The sequence below is a fragment of the Rutilus rutilus genome (genome assembly GCF_951802725.1).
Source record: "Rutilus rutilus genome assembly, chromosome: 11".
Lineage (NCBI taxonomy): Eukaryota > Metazoa > Chordata > Actinopteri > Cypriniformes > Leuciscidae > Rutilus > Rutilus rutilus.
The window spans coordinates 17,376,002-17,395,272 of record NC_140216.1 but is presented as its reverse complement, the minus strand read 5'-3'; the positions used below and the strand labels follow the sequence as shown (position 1 = coordinate 17,395,272).

At 37.9% G+C, this 19,271-nt stretch overlaps 1 protein-coding gene across 5 annotated transcripts in view; it reads left to right on the top strand.

Annotated features, from left to right (window-relative positions):
- The window catches only part of phactr4a (phosphatase and actin regulator 4a), an 80,400-nt gene that overhangs the window by 39,565 nt on the left and 21,564 nt on the right, over positions 1–19,271 (top strand). For 3 of the 5 annotated variants that reach the window (XM_084422511.1, XM_084422510.1, XM_084422508.1), the window contains exons 1-4: positions 7,843–9,023; positions 17,116–17,280; positions 17,718–17,798; positions 18,100–19,017. In XM_084422511.1, coding sequence (XP_084278637.1) covers positions 8,969–9,023; positions 17,116–17,280; positions 17,718–17,798; positions 18,100–19,017 — 1,219 coding nt within the window. In that variant the 5' untranslated portion in view covers positions 7,843–8,968. Of the gene's footprint in view, positions 1–7,842; positions 9,024–17,115; positions 17,281–17,717; positions 17,799–18,099; positions 19,018–19,271 lie in introns of those variants that run through there. The other 2 variants (XM_084422512.1, XM_084422509.1) reach the window with 1 other exon arrangement.

Genomic DNA, 19,271 nt, shown 5'->3' with positions numbered 1-19,271 from the left:
ATTTTTTGGTCCAAAGATGTGGGAACTCTGTTAAAAGCCAATTTGCCTCCTCCAAGACACCATGGTATGTATACTTTGCATGGCCTAATTGTTTTCCTTCCTGTAATGTCCTTTACTGGTGCACAAATGCCATAGGGAATTCACCCCATGTGTTGATGTTTTTAAACGCTCCTCTTCACCTCGACGGTTTCACTGGTCTTCCATCATTGTAATTATGCTAATGTCCAGTGAGTCAGCAGTCGAGCAGCACAATGAGCTGAATGCATCTAGAGCCTCACATCAGTGTATCAAAAGAACAACTAGCCAAAGCAATTCAGAGTGGGGTGAGCAGTATGAACAATTCTGTATCACAGTCATTGTATATCAAAGGTACTGTTATATATTGATTGCTATAGTTGTTTTAGCTGGAAATACAATCTTGGAAATACTAAAAAAGTACTAGTACAATATATCCATGTAGTAATGCCAAATGTACACACTGTATGGAACCAACTGTTTAAAATTCATAGCCATTAAGAATGTTGAGACTGACAAATAGGCTATGTGTTGCAAATATGGCCTAGTTTTTGTGCTTTTGGGTTAATGATTAATGTTTGGATGAATTGCTTTATAGTTGGATGAATTTAATTGGATTTTAATAACACACTGTGTCCTTCAGGTGGCACTAGTGTAAGTCATTTGGCTTTTGCTGCACGCAAGAGGTCATATGTAGAGCTAGTGGATATGTGTGGTGTCAGCCTGTATCTGCTTTACAGTTTCTGTTTTTGTAACTGTAGAACAGTAGAGCTTATTAGGCTTTGAATTAGGCCCGTTTACTGTCATATAGCCTACAAGTTTCTCTCACATCTATTAAAGACACAGTATGTAAGTTTAGCCGCTAAAGGTTGCTTATTCAAAACAATAACAAAGGCGTAACTTGATGACGCTGTGAAAGAGCGTGGAATCATTTCTGCCTATGGAAAGCAATTCAACGGGACTCAAGCAGAAATCATGTTCATGGGTGAGCTAATGTATTATAGTTTTATTTACGTTACTGTGGTATTAAGCAGAGCAGGGCCTGGTACATTTTACTTTGCTGTTTTTATTATGCTTAAATGCCGCAGTCGGCCACTGCCGCTCCTTTCGTTTTGTTGATTATGTTCATTGTGATTAAAGTTACGTTTAATGTCCACCTCTTTCTTCCCTGAACTTGTAGCCTACTTTGTTTCAGTAACGTTTGATCACTTCAATTCTAGGGGTGTGACTAGACGCTTATCTCACAAGATGAGACGAGACACGAGATAATATTCACGAGAATGAGACGAGACGAGATTTTTGCACAATATTTTGCACAATATTTTATATTAAATCTTCCATGACAAAATTCATGTCTGGAAAAATAGTCTGCAGGTGCATTTTGAAATGTTTTAACTAATAATCTTGTAATGAATGTAATTTCAGTTCTACTTTGAGTATGAATGATCAAATGCATTGAAAGACAACAATATACAAGCACTGTAAAAGGTTTTGCCACAAACTCAACTGACTGGCTTCTCTCCTGTATGATTTCACAGTCTCTTCAGACCTTACTGTACATGAATTATGAGCTTCCAGAACTTTGAGGCTTTGGGTGACCTCCTAATTCCTTTCAACAAACATAGAAATAAAAACAGTATAAATAACAAAAATAAATAAGTTTTTTCTTAGTCTTATTAAGTGCAAACAATAAGTGCAAGTGTAACCATTATCAGAGTAAGCCTACTCTCTCAGTATTCAAAGTGCAAACAGAGACCAAAGCCACCAACAGTCCAGAGATAGGTTTGATATTTGAAGACAGGCTATTATGCAGACTTATTTGTGTGCATCAGGGAGCTCGATTTTTACTTTCACTTTCAGCCTTACTTTCGGATTTGCGATCACACGTACTCCGTGTATAGGGAGCGGTGGTGCTGAGCGCACATTCTACAAGATAAGATATTTATCACACGCGGCTCTGTTGTGCAACGAGTCCTTCGCCATCGTCACGCAATCAGTGAACTGTGAACTGCACTGTGTGAGACTGCAACTCATGCTAAATGAGCAGAGCAGACGTTTACAATAGTTTACAATGGTTTTTATTTATTTTTAAACAGCAAAACGACAGCGGTGGGCACTGTAATGTAATGTGAATGTAGCGGTGGCATATTCTTTGCTAATTTCCCTCACGCTCCGTCATGGTGATGACGGAAACTTTTCACTCTACGAGAAATCTCGTCACACCCCTATTAAATTCACATTATTTTATAGTCATGAGTGCTGAATTACTACTCATAGAGGTCACTTTATTTGACAAATTAAAATTATGGATATGGGGTAACGCAGCGCTGTTCTACTTGGTCAAAAAATCATACTAAAATACATTTGAAAGTTATGTTATAGGCTAACGTTAATCTGTGTTCACTCAGTGTCTGACATAAGACACTTTTTGTACACTGCAGTAAGCTATATTGATATTAGAATATCATATTAAAAGCTGGATTGCTAAATGGCATGCAATTAATTTTAAAATATTTTGTATGGTGGAGAAAATACTGTTACTACAAATAAAGGTCTTTCTGATTTTGCTAAGTTAGCTTCAAAATAGTGTTGTCTCTGAGGCATGCTATTAACATGTTACTCATGGTAAATCAAGGAAACGAGATTTAAACGATAAGACTAACCGTATTGAGCTTTATAACAATGATTCGTTTTCTGTTGATAAAGGTACCCAAACAGTTGCTTACCTGTCTAATAAAACACATAATATATTATTAAAGTGTTTTTGGTGTTTCCATGGTTTTACGGAAATCAAGGGTAGTGCAGATATGACAAGATTGTCAGGCGACGCAATGACAGGGGCCTGGTTAAAATAGCGGATTTCTCTGGATTTAAAAGTTTTTTGGAAACATTTGGAATAATGTACACAAGTCAATAAAATATCTAACATTGTGCTAGTGGTTTTTGGATATTTTAATACAAAAAAAGTACATATTGTGCCCTTAATGACATGAGGGTTGTTACATTATTACAATTGGTAGATGTGTTCCAAGAGAATCGAACCCATGATCTTGTTGGAAATCTCTTGGTATTGCCATACTCTGAAAGAGAATCGTAATTGTTCAGATTTCATTGAATTATTCTATGACTTTTTTTCAGAACTTCTGAGACATGAATGCAGATGTTCAAGAACAGTCAGCTTAAGAAAATAATTTGGTTTCTGTAAATAAAACCACTTCTGAAAACCACTTCATTTCGGATTCGCTATTTACATGGCAGAATTTGCAAGCGGAAAAACTTAACGGTTCTCTAGCGAGGAAATAGATCTGCTTGTGCGCAAGGTTCACACACAAGCAGACCATCTACAGGACAGAGTGTACGCGTGTTGTGGACCTGCATATTGGCGCACATTGTTAACGCGCTCTTTAAATAACAACAAAAAAAAAGACAACTGAAATAGACTGCGCCATTGACCAACAAATACCTGGGGTCTCATTTATAAAACTGTGCGTAGGATCCTTACTAAAAGTGTACGTGCGCCCGAAAAGACAAAAATGGCGTACGGCAAAAAATATTCAGACTTATAAAACCATTCGTACGCCAGAACCTGCGCAGAATTCACTTTATAAATCCCAGTCAGCGGAAGATTGTGCGCACATGCGTCTCCACCCCGATATAACCATATATGGAGCTTACAACGCCTAGTTTTACTATGCAGATCCTCATCTGCATATCATTTGCATATGATTATTCATCCACGTGATAACGTTTAACGGTACAAGACACATTAGGCTACATTAATAAAAATCATGTAGTTGCCTATCCTTGCCTTGTTTTTGAATACATACAGTGAGGAAAATAAGTATTTGAACACCCTGCTATTTTGCAAGTTCTCCCACTTAGAAATCATGGAGGGTTCTGAAATTGTCATCGTAGGTGCATGTCCACTGTGAGAGACATAATCTAAAAAAAAAAATCCAGAAATCACAATGTATGATTTTTTAACTATTTATTTGTATGATACAGCTGCAAATAAGTATTTGAACACCTGAGAAAATCAATGTTAATATTTGGTACAGTAGCCTTTGTTTGCAATTACAGAGGTCAAACGTTTCCTGTAGTTTTTCACCAGGTTTGCACACACTGCAGGAGGGATTTTGGCCCACTCCTCCACACAGATCTTCTCTAGATCAGTCAGGTTTCTGGGCTGTCGCTGAGAAACACGGAGTTTGAGCTCCCTCCAAAGATTCTCTATTGGGTTTAGGTCTGGAGACTGGCTAGGCCACGCCAGAACCTTGATATGCTTCTTACAGAGCCACTCCTTGGTTATCCTGGCTGTGTGCTTCGGGTCATTGTCATGTTGGAAGACCCAGCCTCGACCCATCTTCAATGCTCTAACTGAGGGAAGGAGGTTGTTCCCCAAAATCTCGCAATACATGGCCCCGGTCATCCTCTCCTTAATACAGTGCAGTCGCCCTGTCCCATGTGCAGAAAAACACCCCCAAAGCATGATGCTACCACCCCCATGCTTCACAGTAGGGATGGTGTTCTTGGGATGGTACTCATCATTCTTCTTCCTCCAAACACGTTTAGTGGAATTATGACCAAAAAGTTCTATTTTGGTCTCATCTGACCACATGACTTTCTCCCATGACTCCTCTGGATCATCCAAATGGTCATTGGCAAACTTAAGACGGGCCTTGACATGTGCTGGTTTAAGCAGGGGAACCTTCCGTGCCAATGCATGATTTCAAACCATGACGTCTTAGTGTATTACCAACAGTAACCTTGGAAACGGTGGTCCCAGCTCTTTTCAGGTCATTGACCAGCTCCTCCCGTGTAGTTCTGGGCTGATTTCTCACCTTTCTTAGGATCATTGAGACCCCACGAGGTGAGATCTTGCATGGAGCCCCAGTCCGAGGGAGATTGACAGTCATGTTTAGCTTCTTCCATTTTCTAATGATTGCTCCAACAGTGGACCTTTTTTCACCAAGCTGCTTGGCAATTTCCCCGTAGCCCTTTCCAGCCTTGTGGAGGTGTACAATTTTGTCTCTAGTGTCTTTGGACAGCTCTTTGGTCTTGGCCATGTTAGTAGTTGGATTCTTACTGACTGTATGGGGTGGACAGGTGTCTTTATGCAGCTAACGACCTCAAACAGGTGCATCTAATTTAGGATAATAAATGGAGTGGAGGTGGACATTTTAAGGCAGACAATAGGTCTTTGAGGGTCAGAATTCTAGCTGATAGACAGGTGTTCAAATACTTATTTGCAGCTGTATCATACAAATAAATAGTTAAAAAATCATATATTGTGATTTCTGGATTTTTTTTTTTAGATTATGTCTCTCACAGTGGACATACACCTACGATGACAATTTCAGACCCCTCCATGATTTCCAAGTGGGAGAACTTGCAAAATAGCAGGGTGTTCAAATACTTATTTTCCTCACTGTAAATCAAATAGTGTAAAATACATTTCAGAGAAAGTTTTTTTCAATCTTTTCCACTGGCCGAATTGTATTTTTAATTGATTTATATTTTTAATGGAAACAGATGCCTTGGGCATTATTTGCACGAAACTATTTTCTCAGACAATCTGGTATTATCATGATAAGCAATTATCTCTGTGGTTAAAACATTAAAACACAGCACGCCACAGGAAAAGTGTTCAAAAACATTGCATCCACAACAAATATTTTTATTGATTGAATATAAAAAATGTTGTAACTTCTCAGTAATAATTTCATGTTTAAGTGTTTAACTCCATTAATTTGATCTAAATGTTTATATCAGAAGTAAAACATAGTTTAAATCATTATTTTATTTATTTAAACTGTTATTTGCGTCAGTTTCACTAAACGGCCCAATGCGCTCGCTGGCGCGGACATTTAAGAAGGGATGGATATTTGCTTCAAGTGATAGGCTTGGTGAGTGAAATTATATCTTTCTGTATATGTTTAATTTTCTTTAGATTTTCTGTCTAAAAGTGACCAAAAAGACATTTAACTCCAGCTCACCATCGGTGTCGCCAAACTGCTCCATCTCCAAAACGTTCGTACGCATGGGTCAGAGTTTGCGTGCAGGTGCGCAAATTTTCCCGTCAAGTTTGTTTTTATAAATCACAACTTATGCGTCGGAAGTGGCGTACGCCTCTTTCAGGGCCTGTTTTGTGCGTACGCAACGGTTATAAATGAGGCCCCAGGTCTAAAGTCAATGGCGCAGTCTATTTCAGTTGCCTCAAAATAGCAACGCACCAACAATGTGCCTGAACACACTTAATTTCAGACCAGCACGCCCATGGGCGCACAAATGGGCGCAAATGTATTTGCTGTTTAAACAACAAAACAGCAGGACATGAAAATGATAACTGCGTCATGCTGAAACAATCCAAAAACACTTGCGTCACGCCTGGCGCTGCATTGTGCTGGGTGTATGATAGGGCCCTGAGAGTTTCTGGAGGCACATTTATAAAAAATAAAAATAAAATAAAACTTTATGAAAACTGTGGAAATCAATTAAAACATATTTAAACATTAAAACAAATCCCAAAGAGATGCATGTCAAATTTTATACAGTGAGAATTTTGAACAAAATAATGCAACACAATGCAGTCAGAATTTCCAAAAATATCACAAAGAGAGCACAGCCTAACCCTATCAAAGAGTGTTTTTTTTATTTTTTATAAAGATTAAAAGACTTTTCTGAAGTTCTCTTAGTTGTGGTGAAGTAATATGACCGTGGTGTTGCTTAACTGTAGCTTTTTACTACTGGCGATTGTATTTAGGCTTCAAAATTCATAAAAGTTATGTCCATTTGTGAATATTATCTTGAGGAACAAAACAATCATTGACTTTTGTCACAGAGCTTATTTTGTGCAATTATCCAAAAGCCAATGGAAAAATACTAATGGCTTTTTGTTGAGGGAACCAGAGTGATGGTAGTTATTTCTAAAGGGGAATTTCAAATGCAGAATTATCTTTTATCTTAAGAAATTATTCTTATGAATTTAAATAATAAAAATAAATCAAAAATTTTGTCTTTTTCAGTTCTAAAACTGATTGTGGGAACGTTTTGCAGTTGTACGCTGTCTCAACTGTTTTAAAAGGCAGTGCTGTCAACATGCTCCACTGGCAGAATAAAGCTGTCTGCTATGTTTATCTAAAATGCAGACCAGTAAAGTCTTATTTCTGTCATTATTAGTGGGATATTTGGGAGATCTTTTAATAGATATTTAAAAAATGGTTTATAAACTAAGAGCATTTAATGTCCAACATTAAGTTGTATCCCATTTAATGATCCAGTTTTATCTGTCTTAGTTCATTCAACACTTGTCTGGCTTTTGTCTCCTGACAGCTTTGATTTTTATCCAAACACTCTCTCTCTGTGTGTGTGTGTGTGTGTGTGTGTGTGTGTGTGTGTGTGAGTGTGTGTGTCTCTCACACTGGAAAACCTGGCTCTGACTGGCACTAAACACAGCCAGCCTTGCTTTTCTCTCCTCCTAGTCCCAGAGCTCTTCTCTCTGATCCCAGACTCCCACACGTAACGATAACACTAGCCACATCATGTCCTGTGTGGAGAACTCCCTTTTCCAGAGGGATTTACAGGAGGTTAAATCATAATGTAACTGGTTGACATGGAGTTCTCTTTGATTTACGCTTTTTTTTTTATCTCAATGTTCACATACATTTTTTTTTATGTTTTAATGTTTTTGAAAGAAGTCTCCTATGCTCACCAATGCTTCATTTATATTTGATTAAAATGCAATAAAAACCTAAGTTGTGATCATGAGAAAACAACTGTTTTGGTTTGTTGAAATCATGAGAAAACAAAAAAGAATAAAATAATGCATGGCCTTATGGCTTCCGTAAACAGTAGATATACTTATAGGCTAGATGGTTACTTTTCACTCTGTATAATGTGTAAACCTGAGGAGAACTAACTTTTACTTACATTCACTGAAATTACTAACTAGTACAGTTTATTGAAAATCATTCCAAAAATTGTTCAGACAAGAAGTTAGTTATTATCCATGAAGATAATGTGAAGGTACTGCCTCCAAGACACACAGTCTCATCTCATTTCATATTTATTAAGCTTTATTTTATTAATTTATACAAAATACAGACTTCACGAAATACAATTCTGGTATGTTCTTGATCAGAGCGAAAAAAGACAAAACATTTATATTCACCCCATGTAAAGTATAAGTTTGCATATTCATATTAGATGTTACTGAGCAGTGGAGGAGAGTAAGACTATACCAACCACATTGCAACACTGTATTTCTTAATTTAAGTTCTCCTCAGCATAATTGTCTGGAATTTTACCTCCCACTTTGGTTACGCCTAGGTGCCCAGCATCAATGTAAGTATACTGTGAATGGTCTTCATTTCATGGCCACACACACATAAATAATCAGCCCGTGACGCCAACTCACTATCTGTCTCACTCACTGTAATTGGAGCCTTCTATGATGTCACTTCCTGCCAGTCAAGGGCTCCACCTCGCCCCATCTCAGGTTGCAGCCACTCTCTGGTTACACTGCACCGTCTAATGCATTTTGGGAAATGAAGGTGTGTAGCAGCAGAGGCAGAGACTGGCTCCTACCTCCTCTGGTCCCTCCAGAGTTTCCCTCTGTAAACTTCAGCTCCGAAAAATCTGCCACCGGGAATGACTGGCATCCTGGCCAGCTGACATACTTCAGACAAGCAGCGTATGTTATTTATGAAGTCAGGGCTGCTGAGAGGGAGGGACCTTCATGAGTTGTTGACTAAGAGCAAGCGAACCACCAAAACAGAAGTTGTGAAGTAAGAAGGAGGGACGAAACGGCGAGCGTGAGCACAAACTTCTAGGATTACAGAGCGAGAGTACCTGCTCGCCGAGAATAGTGGAACTGTGTTTTGCCCTCCCTGCCGCGGGCCCCGGGACTGGCAGAGGACGGGGCACACGGGACTTGGGGGTACAGCGCAAGATTATGGGACAAGGAGCAAGTACTCAGACTTTAAACCCAAATCTTACCTACATAACAGGTGAGTTACAGCTGGATTTTGGACAGAATGTTGATCCAGAAATGTTTGTATGGTTTCTAATGTTTGGTTCGTAAGCAGTGCCAGACCTGTTTTGCTTTTTACGCTGGAGGCGATCAGATGATATTGCTTAAGCACCTCTGTACAAATGCCAACTGTGCTAGTCTGAATTATTGCAGGTGTACGTTTGTTTCACATGAAGGAAGGAGTAAGAGACAGGCAGGGGCAGGTCAATGTACGCTGATGGAATTTGGCGGTTGTGCAATTGGACATTCTCATGTTTCTGTCAGGCACGCTTCCTTTAGTATTAGACCTTACGAGATGATATAAGAACGTGCTTCGCTGTAACTGCCTGTTGTTCTCTATAGCAGTCTCTATATTGGATCTTTTTAATCATGTATGACCATGTGTTTGGTTGAGGAGTTGTGTGCAGCAGTGTTAAAGGAGAAAACCTGTTTTTGTGCTGTCTATTGATTCAGGCTGACTCAAGTGGTTTGTTACGCTGTTTTCCAACCGTATAAATTGCAGCATTATGAATCTGAACCCGACATGCAGCCTTGCCCTTCCTTTACTACGTGTTTTAAGACAAGACGAACAAATAGAGGCTCTGGGCCTCATTCATAAATCTATTCTTAAATAAATGTATTGAATGCTTTGGTTTACATGAGAATGGTTTTATGAATGATTTGCACAATTTTGTTGTGAAGGAGGTCTTATTTTCTGAATAGCATAGTACTGTTTCTGCTGTTTATAGTGTGCATGGCATGCACATTTTCTTCATGCATGTATAGGTGTATTGAATTAACCGGAAATACGGTTTGTTTGTTTTTTTGAAGGGATTGACAAAAACTGATATGTTACACAAATTGATTTGATTTGATGCAAATTGATGCAGTTGATAACTAGACACTCACATAGTTAAACTGAAGTCATATGACCGTAATATTGTACTGTTTGAAATGTTTCACATAATGCTTTTTAAACGTTTTAATAGTATGCAGCATGCTTGTATTTCATTCCAAATATATCCGTCAAAATACTTTTAACAGTCAAAATCTCATATTACAAATTTATTTTTGTTGCAATTCTATTTTATTTTGTCTGTCTGTATTTTGTTATATTTTAGTTCGATTTTTTTTTTTTTTTTTTTTAAATACATTTTAATTGTATTTATCAATAATGCTTCAAATTAATCGAAAGTGACTAACAACATTTATAATGTTACGAAAGTTTTCCATTTCAAATAAATGCTGTTCTTTTGAACTTCCTATTCATCAAAGAATCCTGAATCCTAGTCATGGTAAAATATTTAGCAGCGCAGATGTTTTCACTGTAAAGCCCCTTTCACACAGAGATTCCGGAAAATACACGGATAATGTGTCCTGTGATTTGTCCCGGGATCGTTTTATTCTGGTTCATTCACACTGCCAGTGATTTTCAGGAATCTGTGAGTGCGTTCACAGACATCCCGTAAAGACACGTGACATCAGGAGGATGTGTTTTAGAAAGGCCAGTCTGATCTTCCGCTGCCGCTCTTTCCATTGTAGTGGTGCACTTGGTGGATTTTTTTTACGCAGCATCTTAAGTTTACTAATGATCTGCACTTTCGAACCACGGTCAAGCATTTTTTTTCCGGGTTCGGTCGTACACTAACACATCGCGTACCGTTCCACAAAGCTGGAGAACGATCTCAGCTTCAGTGCGGAATTCGCGGATAGTAAGGAGCTCCCTGGTCTCTGCTTCATTCTAGTTTGCGGACATTTTTTCGTTCTTTCTTTGTTGATGACGAACACAAACTTTCTTCTAAGAGCAACAAAATACCCCTTACGGCATTGGTCCTGGCTTTTGTTCACACAGGACGCGTTCCGGGACTGATCCCGGCAATGTTTCTAGTCCCCATCCCGGCATCAATCCCGGGACGTGTTTGCGTTCACACAGAAGGCACTCTAGCAATTTTATGGCAATTTCCCGGGATCAACGTGCTGTGTGAAAGGGGCTTATGTAATACAGTGCAAATCAGCATATTTGAATGATTTCTGAAGGATCATGTGGCTCTGAAAACTGATGATGCTGAAAATTCAGCTTTGCCATCACAAGATCTTTAAATTGCAATAATATTTCACAAAATTACTGTTCTTCTTGTATTTTTGATCAAATAAATGCAGCCTTGGTGGGCACGAGGCTTCTTTCAAACACATTTTTAAAAAGTTGTATTATTAGGTTTCAAATAACCACCAGTTTTTCAGTAGTTTTTCACCTTCTGATGACTTGTCATGTTGTTTTAAGGTGTAGCCGTGAATCTTCTGTTTGCACAATACTCTCCAGTAGTTTCCTCTCACTTAATGTTTGATCATTACAAGCTTGTTCACTTCTCCCATTGAGCTCTGTGTTTATTTATACACTAAGCAGTGCCCTTGATGTCCTTGTGTGAAGTCCTACCTCTACCATTAACATAGCTGTATATTATGCTCAGTGTTTTCAGGACAGTCGACACTGATCCGATTCTCACGTTTGTCACTGATATGAGAGGAATGTGCAGCCTTCCTGAAACAAAGAGCTCATTGAGTGTGAGGCAGTGCTTCATAGAAGCATTGATTGAGGTGTGTGTGTTTGTGTGTCAGGTGAAGATCAGTGCTTGGGGTTGTTGGGTATATTGTGGCCTGTGCTCTTATTATGCGACGTTCACTTTGATTACTTTATTATTCCATTTTGTCAAGGTCATGGTGCCATGACAAGAAGTCACATTGTTTTCTCTTGTCACCGTGCCCTTCTTTTTCCAATCAACATGAGGACAGTGTGTTTTTCCAGTAAGCAGTAAGTAGACCCCCATTCAAAATTTAGAGGCTATTCCATATATCTGCATTGATTTCATGGGAAAAGTTTCAGAATAAATTAATAAAAAAATTAGTGGTACATACTTTTTTTTTTGTTGTTGTTGTTGTTGTAGGGCTTGGACGTGGATGACATATATAAATTTTCACGAAACAATATACATTACACCTTAGCAACCACACAGCAATGCCCTGGCAACAACCCACAACAGTCTAGCAGTGGTTACTTTTTCTCTAAGTAGGCCTACCATTTTTTTTTTTTTTTTTTTTTTTTTACTCAGAAAATGAAAAATACAGTTATCTTGTAGAGAGACATCACAGACAGTGTGTTTATCTCATGATGAGTATGTGACATTAAGAGCTTGTGGTCTGGACAGATGATTGGATCTCTGCATTTTGCCTATCAGCCAAATCTGCGTGGTAATTATGTGTCTTTATTGCTCATTGGGAGGTTGTTGTAACACCGCCATGTCGTGTCAGTGTCAAAGTTAGACCTTCATAAGAGGAGCGTGTAGTTTTTGATTTGAAGATTTGTGTACCCTTGTTTAAAGTGTTTTTCGTTGGAAAATCCCATTTGAGTGAAGTAAACTAGGTCTGTGTGCTGTCAAACACTTGCTTGATCAGTTAGCGGCATCTATGCCAATGGAGCTGCCAAAACCCATAAACATTCCAAACCTCCCCATGTGTCATACACAACTTGCCTTGCCTTGCCTTGCCTTGTCTTGTGTCTCCAGACCAGTTTAACGGTCTCTCTTTCTCTCTCTCTCTCAATACATTATTCTGGCCTTATAGACATCAGTCTTCTCTTTCCTGTTACAACATTTTTATTCAAACAAAGGAAAAATGTAATGTACTGTGCAATCTATGGAGCAAGTGTAAGGGAGGAAACATCAAGAGAATTTAATTATGTTTGTATTTAGTGTTGTCACGATACTGGAATTTCTAACTTCGATACGATACCTTGAAATATATCGATATTGGATACTATTTTTGATACCACGGGGAAAACTGCCATATACCGCCATAGAAATAATTTTGTCTCTTTTTTTTTTTTTTTTTTTTGCAATAGCTTACAAACAGAACAGGGAATCTTTTCTTGAATCGTTTAACTAAACTAAACTTATAAAATACGAACAAATAAACAAATTGCAAAAAATGGCTCAGATAAATACAATTGAATAAAGAGACGCATGAAATAAACATGGCTTTACATTAAGGCTGCCCCCGACTAAAGATATTCCTAGTCGACTAACACTCCTGCATTTTAGCGATTAGTCGAATAATCGTTCATTTATGATATTAATATAAAAACTTGCGTATATACAAGGAAAGGTATAGTCCAAGTTGAAGTTTAACACTTCCATATGACAGAAAATGCTAAAGCATGATATTAGCGAATATCAAAAAACAGTCAAAAACATGTCAAAAAAACAAACAAAAAAACAGTTTTGAATAAAATAAACTAAAATTCGTTCTTTAAAATAAATTAAATAAACTTATTAGTAACTTAGGCAAAAAAAAATACTGTAGCAAAAATGCTGTTTGGTATAAAAATACAGTGGAAAATTTATATAATTTTTATATTGTTCAAAAGGAAAATTAACAAAAACGAACAATTTAATAAATGCACATGGCACATCGCACAACGCCAAAACTTAGAATAAAAAAGAAGGCGGCAAACAAATCAACAGCCTAAGTATTTGATTAAATTGTTTAGAACAACTATATTTAAGACAAAATGTGGAACAAATATAAACAAAAATATCAGAGCAAAGCTGCAAACTGCCATTAAGACGACGGATGAGTCTTGACCTGAAACAACAAATTGCAAACATCAGACTAATTTTTCTTACAGAATAAAAAACAACTTCTGCATTATATAAAAATGAATAAATAAAAATAATATGTGTTTATTTATTTGTATAGCCTACCCGTTATAAAAATACCCGGGTTTTTTTTAATATAGCCTAACGGATAGCGTTTGGGTCGCGTTTGGGAATGGTGTAGCCTGGTTCGAGGAATTTAAACATTTCTTTGAACCCGTCACCACGGACAACGTTGATTGGTCTCATATCAAGCGCAATGAAATCGACAATTTTCTCTGATTTCTTGCTTTCTTTTCTCACTTAGAGGGGGTCTCAAAACTAATCTCTGCTGCATCATTGTTGACTGCGAAGTCGAAGCGCACGACGCCACATCATCGCTGCTATATTGTGGATGAGCCTAGAGACAAATGCATGTCAAAAACCATGAATATGATTTAACTTAACAGCGCAAATGTGTTTATATCCTTATTGTTAAAACGAGGGGCCATGTGGTGGTTAACGTTACTACTTACATGTTTTAAATGATAAGACATATTTGATGTTGACGAGTGATAGGCAAATGTTTGCCTGCAGAGTTTACAAACAGCCTTTTTAGGGTCGTCCTTCGACTTTTCAAAATGATCCCACACTTTGGACTTTTTTCCTGACATAATTATTAGCATCAGCCAGACACCTCTCCCACAAGTGCGCTTTGGTATACCGCGACGCACGAGATCTCGTTGATCTCTCGTTGCTTTGATGTCATGTCATACACTGACTGCGCAGCCCCTGATTGCGTAATTTTTTCACGTGATTTTTTTTGCGACTAACCGACTAATGAAAATGTATTCGACCAAGCCCTCTTCATATCGACTAACGTTTAGTCGACTATTTGGGGGCAGCCCTACTTTACATATTTCAGGTGGGTCTATTAGTAGTGTTCAGGTAAGGAATAGGCCTACTACAGAAATGGAAGTATAAATGTAAAATAACTGGATAGTCTTCATTGTAAAAAACAGACAAAACAAAAAAACAGCTTAGGGTAAAATACAGGTAGGGTAGGCAATTTTCGGAGAGGCTAGCAATATCAAGCTAGATCCCTTCAGAGTGCTCTCCAAAGCCAAGGCTCCTCCAAAACACATAAACACACACAGCAGGGAACAAACAAATGTGTCACAAGAGAAGGTGTTAAACTATCTCATGTCTAAAAGCACATAACATTACAATAATATTGAACATAAACAACTTAAAGAGCACTGACCTGTACCACCTAAATGCTGCAGGTTCATTTCGGTGTTGATAGTGTTGCCACTGAAATGCATAAATTCGAGTCACGAACCACACGTTTTTTTTCCCCAAAAACGGGCTTAATGACAAATGTCTCATGCAAAACATACTGGGTTCTAGAAATCTGGTATCCAGTCATATTGATAAAAATGATTGATGTAATACAAAACAAAACTATTGTTAACTTTAATTGTACAAATGTAGGTGGATTGAACTTAATTAAATGTCTTTGTGACAAAACATGTATTAATCTTATTTTAATTTGATCTTATCTATTTTTTTTTAACTTAAGTTTTTTACACATATTTAACACATTGTACTAATTTAGGAATTATACAAATTATACAAATATAAATGCCCTACAATGCTGTCAATAGACTTTAACAACCTGGAACACTTCTTTAGCGATCTATTTTACCATAATTGCTGAACATCAGCATTAATTAAACAAGCAGGGGGGAATAGATATGTGGTTATAGTTAATCTTTATATGCCAATTATATTTATACTTCTGAAATGCACATTCAAAAGGTGGCACCTTTTAGATTGCTGTGGGATGTTTTGAAATACCATGAAACTGGCTAGTTGGCTTGATGTGCTATTAGATCTAGATATTGTATTATGTTAAAGTGAAACTGAAGCACATCTTTCTACACTGCACAATGTGACCTGTTCTTATGGCTACAGGTACTGGGTTTAATAGAAAAGTTTTGTAAACCTCAACTGGGTGCCACTGCATGCAAAACTGTTTGACGTCTTGTAAATCACAGTGCGCTAATGGCTTGTTTGAGTCAGAGTTTCAGTATCCATATAACTTTTCTGAATCTCTACCCACTGTTGTTACTTGTAAATGTGACTCATTAGGATGTTGAAATGATTGTAATTGTTATGTCAGTCTATTTTAGCAACATATTACAGTCATACTGTGTTATCTTAGACTATAAACATTTAGGGAATTACAGTTATTGTGTTAAGTATATACTGAATCATATTGTGATAAACAGAGTCGGTTTCCTTTTCCTTTTGCTGTGAACACATAGTGCAGCGGGTATTATGTTACCATGTAAAAGAGCCATGTTGACTTTCTGTAGTGTGATTTCGTTGTTGGATTCAATGTAGAGTGTTCTTACACTTTTGGGTTTAATATATCACCGAGTTCATTATGCATTTTGTTGAAAATAATTCCATCTTTTCTAAACATAATAATAAATATAGCTGCAAGCAGCAATTATCAGGACCAAGCACAAAAGAAATCACAATAATTTATGCAAGCATGGCTTTGAGCTTCAGAGCAACTGCAACGAGTAATTAAATATATTTTTAGTTTAGTAAATTCAGTCACGTTATATTAAAATAGCTTGTCGCTTTTGACCAATAGGTGGCGCTATAACCAAATTTATGTTGTGTGGTCAGTGTGAACAGACAATTGACGAAAGACAAAAAGTTTGGTGTCAATTTGGCAAAGCGTTGCAGTGTTACAGCATCAGAATCAGCTTGGCACCATGCCATCAAAATTCATTGATCTGTTTGAGAACAGTTTGGTCAATCACAAAGCTTTTAATAACTTTTGGCTGACGTGGTCTGAAGATGATCTAAGCAAATTTTTTGTGAAAATCAAACCAGCTTTCCAGCAAGCGGTTCTGTGGGCTGGCATAAGGGGCTTTCGCACCGGAGGAACCTTTTCATAGTTCCTAAAATTGTATAAAATGTATATATTTATATTTATAACATTAATAATAATAAATAATAATAATAATAAGAACACTAATTATTACAATAAGTGCCTACGAACATTCGGTGCTTGGCCCCTAAAAATCCACAAGAGGCCATGCATTAGTCATTTTATCTTAATTAACCTAAGTAATTTTGGCATAGATACGTTTTTCTGAGTTGTATACGTACTGTATAGAAAGTGTATTACAAAAAAAAAAAAAAAAAACGAATCAAATTTAAAATATAAAATGCATTCTGTTGTATTAATAAATGCTACGTGTTTGTTTATCTGTATTTGACCACATACTTATGCACAACATTAGAATTAGCCATTGTAATTATATATATATTTTTACTTAATTACCTGATGAAAGTACAAAATCTGCAATTTTTTTAAAAATGGACACACCCAGTTACAGGCCTGGAAACGACTTCTCTCTCTTTCCTCCTCCTCCCCAGACGATGAAGTCGATCATAGTATGCCAGAGAGTGATGGAGCACATCCAGGAGCAGGAAACCCTTCGGCAAAGGGCAAGGGCAAGTTCTCCAACCTGGGCAAGATCTTCAAACCTTGGAAGTGGAGAAAGAAGAGAAGCAGTGAAAAGTTCAAGGAAACATCAGAAGGTACTTTTCTTGTCTGATTTGTGACAGTAAAACTGCATAATTACTGTCATATAATGCTAATACTGTTGAAACCGAAATCTGATATGAACCTTTTTTTTGGGAAGTTACAGTGATATGTTTTGATTTGTTACTAATTTGACATTTACAATATTTTTTAAGAGTTTTGCCATTTTTCTATTATTTTGTGATTTATATTAAAAGATTTTTGAAATGGGGTAATAGGCAATTGTTTAACTTTTGAGGTAACAGTATCCTATATGCATTTTATACAAAACAGTGACTCTTTTATTTTTTTTCTACACTAGTAGTAGCATACACACTACCAATGCTACTTTCCAAAGCATTGCAAATTAAAGTATTCCCTAAAACTCACTATCTTGCAAAACCTGCTGCTTGAGAGATTAATGTGCATATCTGCTCTCTTTCTGAATGATTAGTGCTGGAGAGGAAGATTTCGATGAGGAAACCTAGGGAGGAGCTGATAGAGCGAGGGTTACTTAAGGATATCCCAGAGAATGGTATGGCAGACTAGCAGGGTCAATGGTTCACTAAAGGGGAACCAAAGGTTTTATCAGATTCTTTCTTTCATGAACATGTCCCGGTCATATTTTTTTTATGTATTATGTGCTGAATTGTCATTTAAAATAATGTAAAAAATTCTATATGATTCTACAGTAAAATAGGTTACTTTACAAAAATGGAAATTGCGATTATTCTTTTCTTTCCTATTTTGACATGTATACACATGAAACATCTTGTTTTTGTTTTTTCTTTGTTCTGTTGCTTTCTGTCTCAATCCATTACCCATATCTGTTTCAGAGAGTAATAACGTGAATCATAAAGCTCCTCCAATAAAGAATGGCCACACTGCTCAACTACCTGGAGAACGCAGGTCAGACACAGGATCAGAAGTTAAGGCACCATCTTCACGACCACACGGAGAAGAACAGAGGAATAGCCTCGCACCTGAACCGGAGCGGCGCAACAGAGCACCTTCCGATGTCAGTCGCAACCGCCAGCCGCTGGATGTGGACGCTCGAACACGGTTACCACCTGAAACGGAACGACGCAGCCGACTAGAGTCGGACTTGGAAAGACGTGCAGGATCGTTACCAAGAGAGAAACAAGGACAGGAGGAGGGACGATATCGGCGGGACGACCGAGACGAGAAGGCGGGTAGGGACAGAGAACGAAGGGATAGAAAAGATGACAAGGATGTAAAGGCTGAACGTAGAGATGATAGAGACAGACGAGATAGGAAGCCGGATAAAGAGGACTCGCATGGAAGAGGTGAGCGAGATGAACGTGAGAAAGAGAGGAGGAATGACAGAGAAAAACGGGAAGAAAAAGACTGGAGGGAGAGCAGGGACAGGAAACAGCCACGAGACAGGAAAGAAGATCACGAAAGGCGAGATGAGCCAGAGAGGGCAGACGATCGAGAGCGAAAGGAGTTGATTGAAAGGAGGGAAGACAGGGAAAGAAGAGAGGAACGGGATAGACGTGAGGAAAAAGATCGAAAAGATGACAGAGAAAGGAAAGATGTCAGGAGACCAGAACCTATGAAACAGGTGTCTGATGGGAAACTAGTCAGGCCTCAGTCAGAACAGGACATGCGGCAGATTCTTCAGAAGAGCTCATCTGACATTGGACCGAAGTTGCGGCCGGTATCGGAGGCCATCCAGAGCAGCACACTGCCACGATACACACCTGGAGAGGAAGAATCAAGGGCACGAACAGGTAAAATTCCCACTCAGCTCGCTTCATTCATGACAATAGATTTGTGGTCTCATAACATTGATTAAAGGCATCACCAAAAACTGTGAGGTTTGCTAGAGGACTCATTTTAATATTCACATAAAAATAGGGCTAAAAATAAATACTGTCACACTGGATGTGGTGCACTTATGCTACTTCCGTCTTAAGCTTTGAAGCATTCAGTGTAGACCTGGTGTGTCTAATTCTGGACCTGGAGGGCCACTACCTAGCTAGAG